This window comes from Lissotriton helveticus, chromosome 8 (genome assembly GCF_964261635.1).
Source record: "Lissotriton helveticus chromosome 8, aLisHel1.1, whole genome shotgun sequence".
In the NCBI taxonomy this organism is placed as follows: Eukaryota; Metazoa; Chordata; class Amphibia; order Caudata; family Salamandridae; genus Lissotriton; species Lissotriton helveticus.
This window is the reverse complement of record NC_136069.1, coordinates 1,170,712,041-1,170,728,633: the sequence shown is the minus strand read 5'-3', so window position 1 is coordinate 1,170,728,633 and position 16,593 is coordinate 1,170,712,041. Positions and strand designations below refer to the sequence as shown.

The 16,593-nt window shown below is 50.4% G+C and overlaps 1 protein-coding gene across 2 annotated transcripts in view; it reads left to right on the top strand.

Annotated features, from left to right (window-relative positions):
* Window positions 1-16,593, top strand: part of TPP2 (tripeptidyl peptidase 2) — a 596,335-nt gene that overhangs the window by 537,153 nt on the left and 42,589 nt on the right. For both annotated transcript variants that reach the window (XM_078658083.1, XM_078658084.1), the window contains one exon: window positions 11,809-12,016. In XM_078658083.1, coding sequence (XP_078514209.1) covers window positions 11,809-12,016 — 208 coding nt within the window. The remainder of the gene's footprint in view (window positions 1-11,808; window positions 12,017-16,593) is intronic.

Below are 16,593 nucleotides of genomic sequence, written 5' to 3'. Positions count from 1 at the left end.
GTGGCTAATGCTCGCAAAAGAGCGAACTCTCAAACAACTGGTGATGCTCCTCCTCCGGACAAGGAGTCCAAGATCTTTGAGGCTTCTGGGTAACGTGTAGCGGCTCAAGCAGCTAATATTTGGAGGATCTCCAACACACAAGCCCTGTTAGCAAGATATGACAGGGCCCATTCTGACACGTTAGAGCAGCTACTGCAACACCTGCCAGATGCTTATAAGGAGGTAGCAGAAATGCTTATACAAGAAGGGAAGTTAATCTCCAACGTGTCCATTAAGTGTGCGTTGGATGCAGCTGATACTGCAGCTAGGGCCATAAACACTAGCGTAATGCTTAGGCAGCATGCCTGGTTTTGCATCTCTGGTTTCAAGTCGGAAATCCAAACCACTCTACTTAATCAGCCAGTTAACCCTAACTTCCTGTTTGGTCCTGAGGTAGATACCACTCTAGAAAAGTTTAAAAAGGACACTGACACTGCAAAATCCATGGGTGCTCTGCAGTCTCAACAATTCAGAGGCAGTTCCTTTTGTCGCTCCGGTAACAGGGGAGCTTCTAGAGGCCAGGCATCGCATCAAGCTCAATACACCAAAGGAGCCACACAATCCACCTACAACAAGAACAATAGGGGTGGATACCGTGGGAACAGCACCAAAGGCAGAGGACGTGGAAATAATAATACCAGATCCTCCGCCACTAACAAACGGTGACGTCTTGTCACTGCCCCCCGACCGTACCACACCAGTCGGGGGGAGACTTCAGCAGTTCCTGCCAGTCTGGGAAAGCATTACCACAGACAGGTGGGTGAGACAACTTATATGTCACGGCTAATGTCTAGAGTTAACGTCCACTCCACCCAACATACCCCCAAGGCACCGTCCTATGTCCGCAGAGCACATGCACTTATTGCAGCAAGAAGTCATCTCCATGCTGCAAAAAGGAGCCATAGAACTCATGCCTTTAGACCAGCAAAGTACAGGGGTGTATTCACTGTACTTCCTATTCCCCAAAAAAGACGGGTCTCTGCGGCCCGTTCTGGACCTCAGACCCCTAAACCAATACATCCTGTCAGAACACTTTCACATGATCACTTTACAGCAAGTTCTGCCACTGCTCAGTCAGGGAGATTTTCTAGCAACCCTAGATCTGAAGGAGGCCTACTTCCACATTCCCATGCACCCCAGTCACAGGAAGTATCTCAGGTTCACCATCAACAACTAGCATTACCAGTTCAAGGTCCTGCCTTTCGGGGTCACTACTGCCCCCAGGGTGTTTACCAAATGCTTAGCGACAGTGGCCGCACATCTTCGGAGACAACACATCCATGTCTATCCATATCTAGACAACTGGCTGGTCCAGGCAAAATCAGCCCAGCAGTGTGCCAGTCACATGTCCCGCACAATTCACCTCCTACACAGTCTAGGATTTTCACTCAATTACCCAAAGTCTCATCTTCAACCCGCCCCTGTACAACAGTACTTGGGCGCGGAAATAAACACTCTCACTGCCACAGCGCAACCAAACGCTGCGAGAGTCAACAGCATGCAGGCACTGATTCAGAAATTCAGGCCACAACACTCACTCCCAGCGCAAGTGTTCATGCAACTGATAGGCATGATGGCCTCATGCATCTTTATAGTCCCTCATGCGAGGCTACATATGCGTCCGCTTCAGGAATGCTTAGCACGCCAGTGGAACCAGGCTCACGGACAGCTGAAGGACCTAGTGTTGGTGACCGGTCGTGCATACAACTCTCTACATTGGTGGAACACACAAAACCTTTGCAAGGGACGACCGTTCCAGGAGCCTCTTAACACAGGTGGTGCTAACAGCGGACGCATCTCTCCAGGGCTGGGGAGCTCATGTCCTCCATTATACTGTGCAGGGACTGTGGACCACACAGCAGAAACGGTTGCACATCAACCTCCTAGAATTGATGGCAATTTTCATGGCTATAAAGGCATTCAAGTTGCATCTCTGCAACAAAGTCGTGCTTATCCGGACGGACAACATGACTGCAATGTATTACATTCAAAAGCAGGGGGGACACACTCCCCACAATTATCGCACAGAGCATATGGAAGTGGGCCATTCAGAGGAACATGTTCCTCATGGCGGAACACCTCCCAGGCAGGGACAACCAAATGGCGGACCTGCTCAGCAGGCACAGTCATCAGATGCACGAGTGGGAGATACATCCCTCGGTGCTCCAACCATATTTCCAGCAGTGGGGTCATCCAGAGATTGACCTTCGCCACGCCAGAAAACGCAAAATGCCACACCTTCGCCGCCAGGTTCCCTCACCCGCAATCTCAGGGCAATGCGATATGGATGAACTGGTCAAACAGATTTGCGTACGCTTTTCCTCCAGCACCACTCATACCGCTAGTGGCTTGCAAACTGAGGCAGCACTCCATGACACTAATCCTAGTTGCTCCAACGTGGGCAAGGCAAGCCTGGTACACCACGTTCCTGGAACTTTCAGTGGTGCCCCACCAGCAACTAAAACTCACGCCCAGGCTCCTCACTCAGAGCCATGGAGACATTCAGCACCCAGATCCGCAACAGTTAAGCCTTGCAATCTGGCTCCTGAGGTCATAGAGTTTGGCTACCTAAACCTGCCCCCTGACTGTATGGACATCATCAAAGAGGCTAGAAGACCTACCACCAGGGCATGCTATGCAGCAAAATGGAAGCGTTTTATCATCTATTGTTCCAATAATAGCATTAATCCACTGGATGCTTCCACGCAAAACATCATATGTTACTTGCTGCACCTATACAGATGCAATCTTGCGTATCGTTCCATCAGGATACATTTAGCTGCAATGGCCGCTTATCTTCAAAATACACAGCACCTCTCCCTTTTCAAAGTGCCGGCCATTAAAGCTTTTATGGAGGGACTCAAAAGAGTCATTCCTCTGAGACACCCGCCTTCGCCTGTCTGGAACCTCAACATAGTCCTCACCAGGCTCATGGGTCCGCCATTTGAACCTCTTCACTCTTGTGAGATTCAATTTCTCACATGGAAAGTTGCTTTTCTGGTGGCAATCACGTCGCTCAGACGGGTTAGTGAGCTGCAAGCCCTCACTATTCAAGAGCCTTTCATTCAAATTCATGGTAATAGGGTCGTGCTGCGTACCAACCCTAAATTTATGCCCAAGGTAGTGTCACAGTTCCACATTAACCAAACTATTGAACTACCAGTATTTTTCCCAAATCCTGATTCAGTGGTAGACAGAGCACTACACACACTAGATGTTAAAATGGCTCTCCTGTATTACATAGACAGGGCTAAAGACTTCAGGAAAACTAAACAACTGTTTGTTGCCTTCTCTCCACAACACAAGGGCAACCCAATTTCAAAGTCAGGTATAGCCAGATGGATCGTTAAGTGCATACAAATCTGTTATCAAAAGGCAAAACGCACATTAACAGTTCCCCCACGAGCGCATTCCACACGCAAGTTAGGGGCATCCATGGCTTTCCTGGGTAACATTCCTCTAGAGGACATTTGTAGAGCAGCCACATGGACCACCATCCACACATTCACCAAACACTACTGTGTGGATGTACACTCAAAACAGCAAGCTGCTGTAGGTCAAGCTGTTCTAAAAACTCTTTTTCAGACTGCTGCAGCTGGCTCGGGCAACCGCCGCTAAGGAGGGTACTACTATTTATTCTATGCATAGATATAAATTCAGCAGCCCCACATGCCTCGAACGGAATATGCTACTTACCAGTATGCATCTGTTCTTGGCATGTAGGGCTGCTGACATTTATATCGCCCACCCTCCTCCCCGGTGCCTGTCGCAGCTGCAGCACTCAGTTTTATTCTCAAGCATGGTCATCACTTACTGTATCATACTCCATCTCTGCCACAATGGCGAAAAACAATCTGAGCATGGAGGGGATGCCCATGCGCACTGCGACCGCTCGAACCTGTTCCAGGTGAGGTTGCCCCACCTCCGCTGCTCCTGCCCGCCGTGGCCAGGACCCTGCCCTGCTGAGTGCCGCGCACTGCCTTGCACACCCTCGTTTTCGCCGCTGTTTGTCTGCTGCGGCGTGCCTGCTTCCCCCCTGTATCTTCTGTGCGCCTGCTGCTTGTACTATCCACTAGCCCCCCTGGTAATTTCTCCCGTTTTTGCCTCCACTCGCATCTTCTCCTTCCCCCCGTTGTGTAACTTGCCTCCACTTGTTTTTCTGTTTCCCCCCGGTTCTTACCTGTCCCCCCTCGCCTTCGCTCACTTGCCTCCCCCTTTTGCCTTCTGTACCCCTGTGCTGCCCTCCCCCTCCTGTTCGCTCCCTCGAGCCGCCCTCCTTCCCGCCACTGCCCCCCGGTGTCTCCGCCCCCCTCCTGCCCATTGTCCGCCCCACTCCCGCCACCCAGCTGACCCGCCCTCCCGGCTCCTCACTTATGACGCCCCCAGAGCGACCGCGCAGCGGACGCGCGCAGCGGGAGCACCGAATGAGCGCCGAAGGTGCGCCAAAGGTAAGCCCGTCTGCGCCCGTCCGCGCCAGTACCGCGCCCAGTGCCAGGACCCCTGGCCCCCACCGACGGAAGCCGACCCGACGGACCTACGACGCTACCGAACTCAACGCACTCAACACCGGCCGAACCCCGGGTTGCTCCCGAGCCACACCTAGACGCACCCACGGACCCTTCAGCTGCCACTCCTGCAAGTTCACCTGCAACCGGACCCACGCCACACCAGCACCCACCAAGCCGACCTCCAGCAGCACCCACCTGAAGTGCATCCTGCTCAACACCCGCTCCATCCACAGACACGCCGTCGAGCTCTGGAACCTGCTCGACACCACATCTCCAGACGTCGCCTTCCTCACGGAAACCTGGATGAACGCCTCCTCAGCGCCTGACATCGCCATCGCCATCCCAGAGGGATACAAGATCACCCGGAGAGACCGCGCCAACCAGACGGGAGGAGGCATCGCCATCATCCACAGGAACACCATCCGCATCACGACCAACACCGACGACACTCTCGCACCCGCCGAACACCTGCACTTCCAGATCCACGTCAACCCCAAGACCACCCTTTAGAGGCACCCTCATCTACAGACCCCCGGGACCACGCACACAATTCAGCGAAGACATCGCCGACTTCATCAGCCTGCACGCCCTGCCCTCCGCCGACTACATCCTCCTCGGGGACCTCAACTTCCACCTGGAGAACAATAACGACCGCAACACCACCACCCTGCTGGACAACCTCGCCAACCTCGGACTCAAGCAACTGGTGACCACCCCCACCCACTACGCTGGACACACTCTCGACCCGGTCTTCTCTTCCAGCAAGGACATCGCCTTCAGCCACGCCACGGGACTCCACTGGACGGACCACAGCTGCGTCCACTTCAGCTTCAGAAGAACCACGCTCCACCATCACCAGCAACAGGCTCCCCGCAGAAGCTGGAACAAGATCACTGCAGACCAGCTCGCTACTTCCCTGAACAAGAACCCTCCCACCAGCACAACAAACCCCCAGCCAAGCAGCCACCAACCTCAGGAAATGGATCAGCGACTGCGCAGACGACCTCGCCCCGCTGAAGACCCCGCCGAGCAGACCCGGCAGCAAGAAAGCCCCATGGTTTAACGACGAACTCAAGAGCTCCAAGAGGAACTGCAGAGCACTCGAGAAAATCTGGCGCAGAGACCCAACACCGGACAACATGTCTGCCCTCAAGCTCGCCACCCGAAAACACCACCAGCTGATCCACGCCACCAAGAAAAACACATTCAAGGAACGACTGGACAACAACGCACACAACAGCAAGGAACTCTTCAACATCGTTAAAGAGCTCTCCAACCCCAACGCCGGAAACAACGACATCACCCCTTCGCAAGACCTCTGCAACTCCCTCGCCTCCTACTTCCACAACAAGATCGCGGACATACACAACAGCTTCATCACCCAACCGACGCACGCCACGACCGAACCACCGCCCCCCACCACCACCCTCCGCGCCTGGACCCCGATCAGCACCGAAGACACCATCCGCACGATGAACTCCATCCACTCCGGATCTCCGACAGACCCCTGCCCTCACCACGTCTTCAACAAGGCCGACGCTGTCATCGCACCCCACCTGCGGGACATCATCAACACCTCCTTCGACATCGCCACCTTCCCGGAGAGCTGGAAGCATGCCGAACTCAGCGCTCTACTAAAGAAACCATCAGCAGACCCAACCGACCTCAAGAACTACCGCCCCATCTCGCTGCTCCCGTTTCCGGCCAAAGTCATCGAGAAGACAGTCAACAAGCAACTGGCCGCCTTCCTCGAGACGAACGGTTCCCTCGACCTCTCGCAGTCTGGCTTCCGGACCAACCACAGCACCGAGACCGCCCTGATCGCAGCCACCGATGACATCCGAGCCCTGCTCGACAACGGAGAAACAGCGGCCCTCATCCTCCTGGACCTCTCCGCGGCCTTCGACACTGTCTGCCACCGTACCCTAGTACAGCGCCTCAGCAACGTCGGAATCCAGGAGAAGGCACTGGAGTGGATCGTCTCCTTCCTCGCCGGAAGGACACAGAGAGTCCGCCTTCCCCCGTTCAGATCGGAAGCCACCAAAGTAATCTGCGGCGTTCCTCAAGGCTCCTCGCTCAGCCCAACACTCTTCAACGTCTACATGAGCCCCCTCGCAGCCATCGCACGCCAGCACAACCTGAACATCATCTCCTACGCCGACGACACCCAGCTGATCCTCTCCCTCACTAACGACCCCGCCACCGCCAGAGCCAACCTGCACGAAGGGATGACAGACGTAGCCAAATGGATGTCGAACAGCCGCCTGAAACTGAACTCGGACAAGACGGAAGTCCTCATCCTGGGATCCTCACCCTCCGCCTGGGACGACTCCTGGTGGCCCCCCGCCCTGGGCAGCGCACCCAAACCAACAGACCACGCACGCAACCTGGGCTTCATCCTGGACTCCTCCCTCTCCATGACCAGACAAGTCAATGCCGTCTCCTCGTCGTGCTTCAACATCCTGCGCATGCTACGTAAGATCTTCCGATGGATCCCCACCGAGACCAGGAAGACGGTCACCCAGGCCCTCGTCACCAGCCGTCTGGACTACGGCAACTCCCTCTACGCCGGGACCACCGCCAAACTCCAGAAGAGACTCCAGCGGATCCAGAACACCTCAGCACGACTCATCCTGGACATCCCCCGCCGCAGCCACATCTCCGGACACCTGAGAGACCTGCACTGGCTCCCGGTCAACAAGAGAATCACCTTCCGGCTCCTCACCCACGCACACAAAGCCCTACACAACCAAGGACCAGGATACCTCAACAGCCGCCTCAACTTCTACGTTCCCAAACGCCAGCTCCGATCGACCAGCCACGCCCTTGCCGCCATCCCCCGCATCCGAAAAGCCACCACAGGAGGAAGGTCCTTCTCCTACCTGGCTGCCAAGACTTGGAACTCCCTTCCGACCCACCTCTGCCTGACCCAGGACCACCTCGCCTTCAGGAAGCAGCTCAAGACCTGGCTGTTCGAGCAGTAGCGGACCCCCCCCCCCCCCCCCCCCCCAGCGCCTTGAGACCCTCCGGGTGAGTAGCGCGCTATACAAATGCTCTGATTGATTGATTGATTGAGGAGCCACCTATCTCGTGATACTTCGAAGACTCTTCCAGGACAACAATATGCAATCATCCGGACCCAACACTAGGCGGCGATCTATGCATAGATATAAATTTCAGCAGCCCTACATGCCAAGAACAGATGCATACTGGTAAGTAGCATATTCCTTTAAGTACAGCTTGGCCTACTGCAGCTTGCTGCTTGGCTTGCACATCAACACAATAGTGTTTAGTGAAGGTGTGTATTGTAGACCATGTTGCTGCTTTGCATATGTCCTCTAATGGTATGTTTCCTAAGAAATCCATAGAGGCTCCTAGTTTGTGAGTGAAGTGCGCTCTAGGAGGAACTGTTAGTGTACGTTTTGCTTTTTGATAGCATATTTGAATACACTTTACAATCCATCTGGCAATTCCTCCTTTAGAGATGGGATTGCGTTTGTGTGGGGAGAGAGAAAGATACAAATAGTTGTTTTGTCTTTCTGAAGGATTTTGTCCTGTCTGTGTAGTATAGTAGAGCTCTTCTAACATCTAAGGTGTGTAGGGCTCTTTCTGCAACAGAGTCCGGTTTTTGAAAAAACACTGGTAACTCTACTGATTGGTTAAGGTGAAAAGGAGTAATGACTTTTGGCAGGAATTTTGGATTGGGTCTAAGAACCACTTTGTTAGGGTGGATTTGAAAAAATGGTTCTTCTGTTGTGAATGCTTGTATTTCACTCACTCTTCTGAGAGAGGTGATGGCAAGAAGGAAGGCAGTTTTCCATGTTAGGAATTGCAGTTCACACTTGTGTAAAGGCTCAAAAGGGGGACCCATAAGTCTTGTAAGGACCACGTTTAGGTTTCATACCGGTGCAGGTGGTAACCTAGGTCGAATTATTCATTTTAATCCTTCCATAAATGCTTTAATTGCAGGTACTCTAAAGAGAGATAAATGCTGTCTATTTTGTAAATAGGCTGCAATTGCTGCTAAATGCAGGCGTATGGAAGAATAAGCCAAAGTGGACCTTTGTAGGTGTAGAAGGTAGCAGATGATATTTTGGATGGAAACATCCAGTGGATCAATGTTATTGTTGGTACAGTATATTGCAAATCTTTTCCACTTAGCTGCATAACATGCTCTGGTAGTGGGTCTCCTAGCTTCTTTAATTATGTTCATACAGTCTTGTGGTAGGTTTAAGTAACCAAACTCTAAGACCTCAGGAGCCAGATTGCCAAATTCAGTTGGTTTGGGTCTGGGTGTCTTATTTCTCCATGGTTCTGTGTTAACAGGGATGGCGTGAGCCGTAATTTTTGATGTGGAACTAGTGAGAGATCCAGTAGTGTGGTGAACAACGGCTGACGGGCCCATGTGGGGGCCACTAGTATTAGTTTGAGAGACTGTTGTCTGAGCTTGCGTACTACTAGTGGAATGAGTGGGAGAGGCGGAAAAGCGTACGCATATCTGCCTGACCAGTTCATCCATATCGCATTTCCTTCCGATTGTGGGTGTGGAAATCAGGCAGCGAAGCTTGGGCATTTCGCATTCTCGTTGCAAACAACAACCTGCAATCATCCGAGCCCAACACCAGGTGGCGATCTATTGCTAAATGTACAACTCTGCAGCTCTACATGCCAAGAACAGATGCATACTGGTAAGTAGCATATTCCTTCTATATCTTCCACAGTAATCAGGATTAGTTATTCAGTACCTCTGTTCATCTCAAACTAACTCTTTCACTGATCAAATAGTTCTTTCCTCTGGTCGATGGACCATTAGTTGAACTAGTTGATGGTGACAATGTACATAACTCTTAACTTTTGTATATTAAAGTAAAATAATCACAGATTCTGGAAGTTTTAACATTTTTATCTAGATTTCAAACGCATGCAACCATCTCAAATGCACAGTGCAATAACCGTCATTCTTTGGAGAGAAAATGTAATTATATCATCAAACAAATATAACACTTACTTACTCAATGAACAATGTCTAAGGTAAAAGGAGAGGCTAGAGAGAAAAGAACATCTGCAAATAACATGAAATTATATTTACCAAGAATGGTGTGAAGACCAACCCCATGGCCAAAGGGCTGGTAAGGGTCCCCCGGGATAGGTCAGGAGACAAATACTTCAGGACAGGATTCAGGGCAGGATAGTTGACCTCTCTAGAATACAGACGGTTGTGCCGCACCCCTCGCTGACACTCTCTTCCTTCTCGTGATTCTTCCGCTAACTTCTTATCTAACCCAATTAAATTAGGATAGAAGGGTTCTGTATTCAACTCTTCATCAGCATCTCACAGCATACCTCCCAGCAACGGCATTCATGGTTCTCCGCTCCACTCACAGCATCTGGACTCTCAGCATCTCCGCATCAGCGACTAACTGACTAACTAAGGCTATCTCCATTATACCTTTCGTTCTTCGTGTTCCCACCCACTAAAGTTTCAATATCTTAAAAATACGAGATCTAATTGGTCAGGCAAGGGTGGAAAGATCATCACACCATACTTGCATGTCATTTAAATCCGTCAACTATTGTTCGCAAACCAATCCCCTTAATTTTTATTCACAAATTTAGTTCACACACGCATTTACATTTTATTTGCAACATTTTATAACAGTCTGAATGTGAGTCCACATTGTTGAGCTTTTCACCATCCGTTCCCAGGGTATAACACTTGCAACCTTGGCTCCCGTTGAACATCTAAGTCATCATTCCGGGTTAACTTTTCAGTAGACATTCGCAGTCTTCCCTTTACTCAGCTTACTTCAGTTATACAAGAGCGGCCCAAATGTGCATTAGTGATAAACTCAGAAAGACAAATATTAATTTCAGAACCAAAATGGTTTCACTGTTTACCACCCATATCTTCTCTATTCCCCTTTACTTATTAAAACTTTCTCCGCATTAGCATTAGTAAAATAGCTCATTTTCGTTGCAGCTAAGCAGATGCCATGCACGCGAGTCTTCAAGACTCCATTTTAGTGTCTTCTGCTCATGCGCAAGAATTTCCCTCCAAGCGATAGCTCGTCATCCTGCATAGATGCAGTTGACGCATGCGTATTAAAGATTTCTTATTTAAAGCGGTTTTAGTCCTTCGTTCATGTTATCCACGTTAGTAAACACATAAGCAAGCTTCACTAACACTCATATTTGTGTGGTGCGCATTAGTCTTACACAAAACAATTTTAATAACTTGTTAGTGAATTAAAGGAGCGATTGCTTCTGAGCTAGTCTTTTTTCTACGAGTCCTTGCTCCATCACCTTCTACAGTCAATACTGCTTTGACTCTACTGCAAGGTCTATTCAGTTGTGGCAAATCACATCAAGCAAACCTTTTCTAGAGTTCCCTTTACCTCATTCCCTCTTTAACTACGGTGAGATACTGCTTGCTAATTTATTCTAAATATTTTAGTTAATAACCAAGTCTTGCATCAAACAGTTAAATTAGTTTTCTGCAGCACAGTTTTTACATCTCACAGGTTCACATGCAACCCCTTCACTCCGACCATGCCCTGTAAGGCCAATAATATGTTACATTGATTCTTATTTCCCAGTTCCAAACTGCCAGTCTTGAAATTGGATGCACATTTCGAGCACGCTATTTTGCACACCCCTTGTTACTGTAAATTAGCACAGATGAAAAGGGTTGTTCAATAAATGAATCTGAAGACTGTGTGAATCTCAAGGGGCTTATGTGGTTCCAGTTGATAACTTACCATGTCTGTTTAGAGACTTCACCTCAAGTGATCATCCACTGGTGTTTTTCAGTTTTGTATATCCAACCATTAGAGCGCAGTAGTATGTGAAGCCAAAGCATCTGGTTCTGAAACATCTGATTCTGTGCCCATCTTGAAGAGAGGAGTTGGCCTAACAGCCAGGGCGGTCGACCGCGAGTCTGGGAAACCGGGTTTGAGTCTCGGGAATGACGCTGAACATCCTGGGATTCTGGGCAAATCACTTAATCTCCCCGTGCCTAACAAAAATGAATGTGTCCTCATGTAACGCAACTGGTGCTCGTGCAAAGCGCTCTGATACCCAATACCTTCGGGTCAAGATCGCACTGTATAAAACTCCACCAAAAAAAAGCTGCATAACTGATGTAACTACAAACTTCATCACTAGTGTAAAAAGCTTGGTTACTTTGTTATTTACAGCTGTGTGCGCCTTTACAGGATTTTTAAGCACAAACTGAATGCTTTCTTTTGCACATTTTGCATAGTGACATGGACAAACAGAAGACCACCCTAATTGATGCTCTCTGTCGGAAAGGATGTGCACTAGCCGATAAAATTCTGCAGCTGCAGTCTCAGGATGGCGCAGTTTCAAGTGAAACGGAAGGAAAAGAAGATGATCAAGAAGCTATTTTAGAGACTTTGACAGAAACATACTGGGAGGCTGCAAAATGGACAGAAGTGTCTGATGCAAAGGTAAGATTTCATCGTTGTCATGGGTACGAATCACACATCCTTTTCATCAGAATAAACTGTGTCTTAATCTTGGAAATTGATGAACAAGTCAACTACTGTTGCAAAAAAAATTTATTTACCAAAATGAGAGGTGGATGTACTATTTACTGGACGTAAAATACTGATCACAATTTGCAACCAGTATTTTTTTTACCAATAATTTTATGAATCAACTTATGTACCATTAGGTTCGTTTTTTAAAAAGAAAAAACAAAATCTGATTGAGTCACAATGCGAACTATCTAATATTCATTAATTTTGACTCCGTATAATTGGTTGCAGATTGCGACTAAGAATGGTTGGCCCTATTCACAGGGACAGGGGCCTTCACCACTGCTTACTCTGCAACAATATTTTTTTTCTTCTTTATTCATTCACAAGTTGCGATTGGGTTACTGCCATTTGAGGTGTAGGTAAAGTTTGGTTGTTTTGTGACCGGATTTCGCTCGAAAAACATTGATACTGAAGACATTGATTTCATATTTTAAAGGCAAGTCCACAACAGGGCTCTTCCAGATACCAAATGGGTATCCATTCAAACTCTTATTTTAGAAGTCTGATTAAAATGGGATTAAAATAGTTATAATATCTGGACCAACATTTCCACTTTTGGTTGTATATTTAGGTAATTTATTTTGTTTCCAATCAGTCTCTCAATATTGTTCACAGGCACGCTGACATCAGTTCTTTTTTTTCCGCGCCAACCAGCAATGAGATCCGAGAAGAGCTACCCCTCTGTTGTTTTTAGAACACAATTTTTTCTACGTTTTGTTGACTGTTTTTGATGCATTACCTCCTGGTGTGTCGAGATGTCATCTCAAAAGACAGGTTTTAAGCCTTGTGGTGCCTGTCACCAAACTATACTGATGATGGACCCACTCATCATTGTCTGTGGTACCTGGAGTCGACCACAACAGCAAGTCGTGCCCCAATTGCCAGGCCATGGTCGTGAAGGCTTTGAGAGAGCGGTCCCTGAAGCTGGTAGCTGCTTGGCATGCGACTCCGCAGAAATCCTTGTCCCAGTTGAGGGAAAGGTCCTGGGATCGTTCGCAGGGCCGAAGTCCTCTTCGTCCCAAAGTTCTCCAGACCCTCTGATAAGCGGCACAAGAAAAAGAGCATGATGTCTAAGTGCTCTTTGACTTCTCGTCTGTAAGAGGGAGCATCGGCACTCGAGGCATGGTTCTACGGAGCTTGAGTCTGGGTCGACGCCATTCCTCCCTGACTTTCCAGGCACCAGAGCAACCCCCTCCCAACTCAGAGTTTAAGGAAACCATGTGTCTCATTTTTGCATGGCCCAGCCCTGTCGATGTGCCTTTTGGACCCTGCTGGGTCAGAGGGGGGCCCCATCTGGTTTTGCACCGGTGAGCCCCCAGGGAACAATTCCTGGATCTGGACTGACACCGGTCGTACCATGTCGATCTTCCCCTAAGGCAGACCTGATGCCGATACTCCAGACGCCACCATCTCCACTTTGATTCCCCGACTCTGACACGAAGTCGAATGGTTGTCTCTCAACACCAATGCTGGCAGGACCTTGAATTCCTAGATTGGAGCCTGAGCCCTGTACCCGTGGACTAACGCTCAAGGAGGGATAGGCGGGGTTGCTGGACCCTGAAGAATACCATCCATAGAAGACCCTACTGTGGACTGTACTGAGGAACTGGGTGAAGCCAGTAGACTGGATACGTCTCCAGATACTGGTATGCTTTCTCCTCCTCCCATGGCTACGGAGGAGAGAGCCTAATGCACAGTGGTGGTGGGGAGGGCGGCTGGAGGTCTTGACCTTCAGTTGGCCTCAGTGGCAGTCAAAACCAAGTAAGTATACTTGTGAAGTGCACGGTTACTCCATCTCGGAGTGTCCTGGCGCTGTATACCGCTGGGGAACCCGTCCTGGCTTTCCCTGTGAGATGGTCCCTCCTTGGCACCTCCAAGGTGAAGCCAGGCATCCCCGGCGCTGATGGGGCCGTTGTGGAGATTAAGCAAGCTATTGCCCAGAGTTGCAGAGTGGGACCCATGGTTACCATAGGCACCTCGGCGAGAATTATCGAGTCCGCGGACATTGACCCAAGACCCTGCCGCATCGGGAATTGAACCCTGGTCCCGGGCCGATCTCTGCTTCAGGGTCTACCGCTTCTAACCAGTGAGCCACACTTCCCCACCAACATCTTGATATAGGTGCTGCAACCGGGAGTCTCCTCATTAGATCCCCTACTCCTGTTCAGTGATGTACTTCACTGACATCCTGTTGGAGACCTGGTCCAAACCCAACTCCGGGTTCCTGTTAGTAGGACGATCACTCTCCGCCATCGCCCCACGACAGCGGGCCCAATTTTCTTCACCCAACAGCTTACCCCGGAGAGCTTGGTGGTCAAAGTGTCGACTTCTTATGGCCCATTCCCTACTGCTCTCCCTGACAGGAAATCCAAAAGGCTGGACTCTTTGGGGAAGAAAATGTGTTCGAGGCATGTGGGCTGCTGAATTCATATCTGTAGCATAGATCGCCGCCTAGTGTTGGGTCCGGATGATTGCACATTGTTGTCCTGGAAGAGTCTTCGAAGTATCACGAGATAGGTGGCTCCTCCCCTGGACTACAGTGCGCATGGGCATCGACTCCATCCCCAGATTGTTTTTTTCCGCCATTGGGTTCGGATGCATATTTGATCACTCAAGATCGGAATCGATAGAAACTTTCTTTAGGCCCAAAGGCCTTTCCTATATCGTTGGTATTGTTTGCGTTCGGTGCCCAGCTCTGTTCCGGCTCAGTTCCTGAGTCGGACATCCGGAGGACCCGCGTGGATCTTCGGTGCTTGAGGCCTAGTCAACGCAGCCAAACTTCGACGAATCATCATGGAACGGAGCCCGTTCAAGAGATGCCCCGTGTGCAACTCAGTATCCCCACATCGATGTCCACCCGGTGTGCAACAAGTGCCTGTCGCCGGATCACGATGAAGCCAACTGTATGGCTTGTTCCCGTTTTCGCTCCAAGAAAACGCTTCGACTTGGGCGCGTGGCGCGCCAGGAGGCCCAGCTGACGGCCCCTGCCCCGGTGAACATTTTCGAGGGGGAAGAAACAGACGAGCAGGAAGATCGGGAGCCGATTTCAACTCCAGCGGCGGAGATCGACTCCAACTACGACGCAGACGTAGAAATGCTCGAAACAGAAGACGTCGTCGTCGACGAGGTAGGAGACGACAATGAGGCCTATGGGGCCACGGAAGATAGCTCAGGGGAAGAGCTATGCACCGTTCGAACAATCACTAAGTCTCCGGTCGAGTGATCGCCACATGGCCTTACCCATAATCTTGCACCTGGATCCACGGTCTCGCCTACCGGCCCGGCTACGGTCCATCCTACGAAGCCGCCATTGGTGAAATCAAAACCGAAAGTGAAAGCTTCGGTCTCGACGAAACCGACAGTGATCGAGACGCCGTCGACACAGAAGACGCCTGTCGCTTTGGTCACCTCCGCGTCTTCGGACACGTCGGGCCAGCCGAAGAAGGTTGTCGATCCGGTGAAGTCGCTCAAGAGCGTCAAACCGAAGTCGCACAAGGGCGTCGAGCCGAAAACTGGGGCGCCAAAAAAGGCTGTCAAGGCCATCGAGCCGAAACCATCGGCGCCACAGGCCGTCGACACAACCAAAGGACTTGAAGCTCCAAAGGCTGTCGACCCAGCACGTCGCCCGGACCAGGCCAAAAGTAATGTTGCACTCGAGTCTGCACATGCTGGTGGATTGAGAACACCTGTCAGGTCGACAAAACCGTGCGCATCCTTCACAAAGCAGGTATCGGACTCGTTGCAACGCATCAGGAACAAGGCCTCCGCGGTCGATCCGAAGGTCGCTTCCACCTCGAAGCCCGCTGCAAAACCGCCAAAGTCGACGGCGCAGATCCAGTTCACGCTGCCGCCGAAAGTGGTGCCGAAGGTGTTCGCGCCCAGGACGGTCGACAACGCGCCCAAGGTGTCCACGGGACCGCAGCCAACACCTGCTGTTGGAGGCACGAAGCACCTACAACCCCTGATGGAGGAGCAGTCGGAGCAATTTATCGACGCTGACACCGGTAAACTTTCCATCTACAAGCGAAAGATCACGCTGGCACAGCCTATGGAGTCCTACACCATTCCTTTGAAGAGGAAAAAGGCTTCTACGGATTCCCCGGTTCTGATTGAACCTATTTATCCACGGCCGCAAGACACTGCTCCGACCTCACCCACTTGCTCTGCTGTGGAGGCTGGAGAAGGTGAGGATGATGAGTACAACTTCCCTGCTGACACTGATCCTGAAGATCACCATGACTCGTGCAGATGCTGGGGACCCAGGGGATCCGCAAACTGCCCCGGACACTCAAGTATATGCTGTTAAAACCCACGCCTACTGAGGATTCTGCGGCATTTAATGCTCTAATTGAGAGGGCAGCTAAAAATCACGACGTCCAGCTGCATGCTGACCCTGTTGAAGTGGATTTTCTGTTTGATAGCTTTTCCACATCTGAAAAGACTGTCAAGACTCTGCCAATGCTGAAGGGGGTTTTGAAACATGC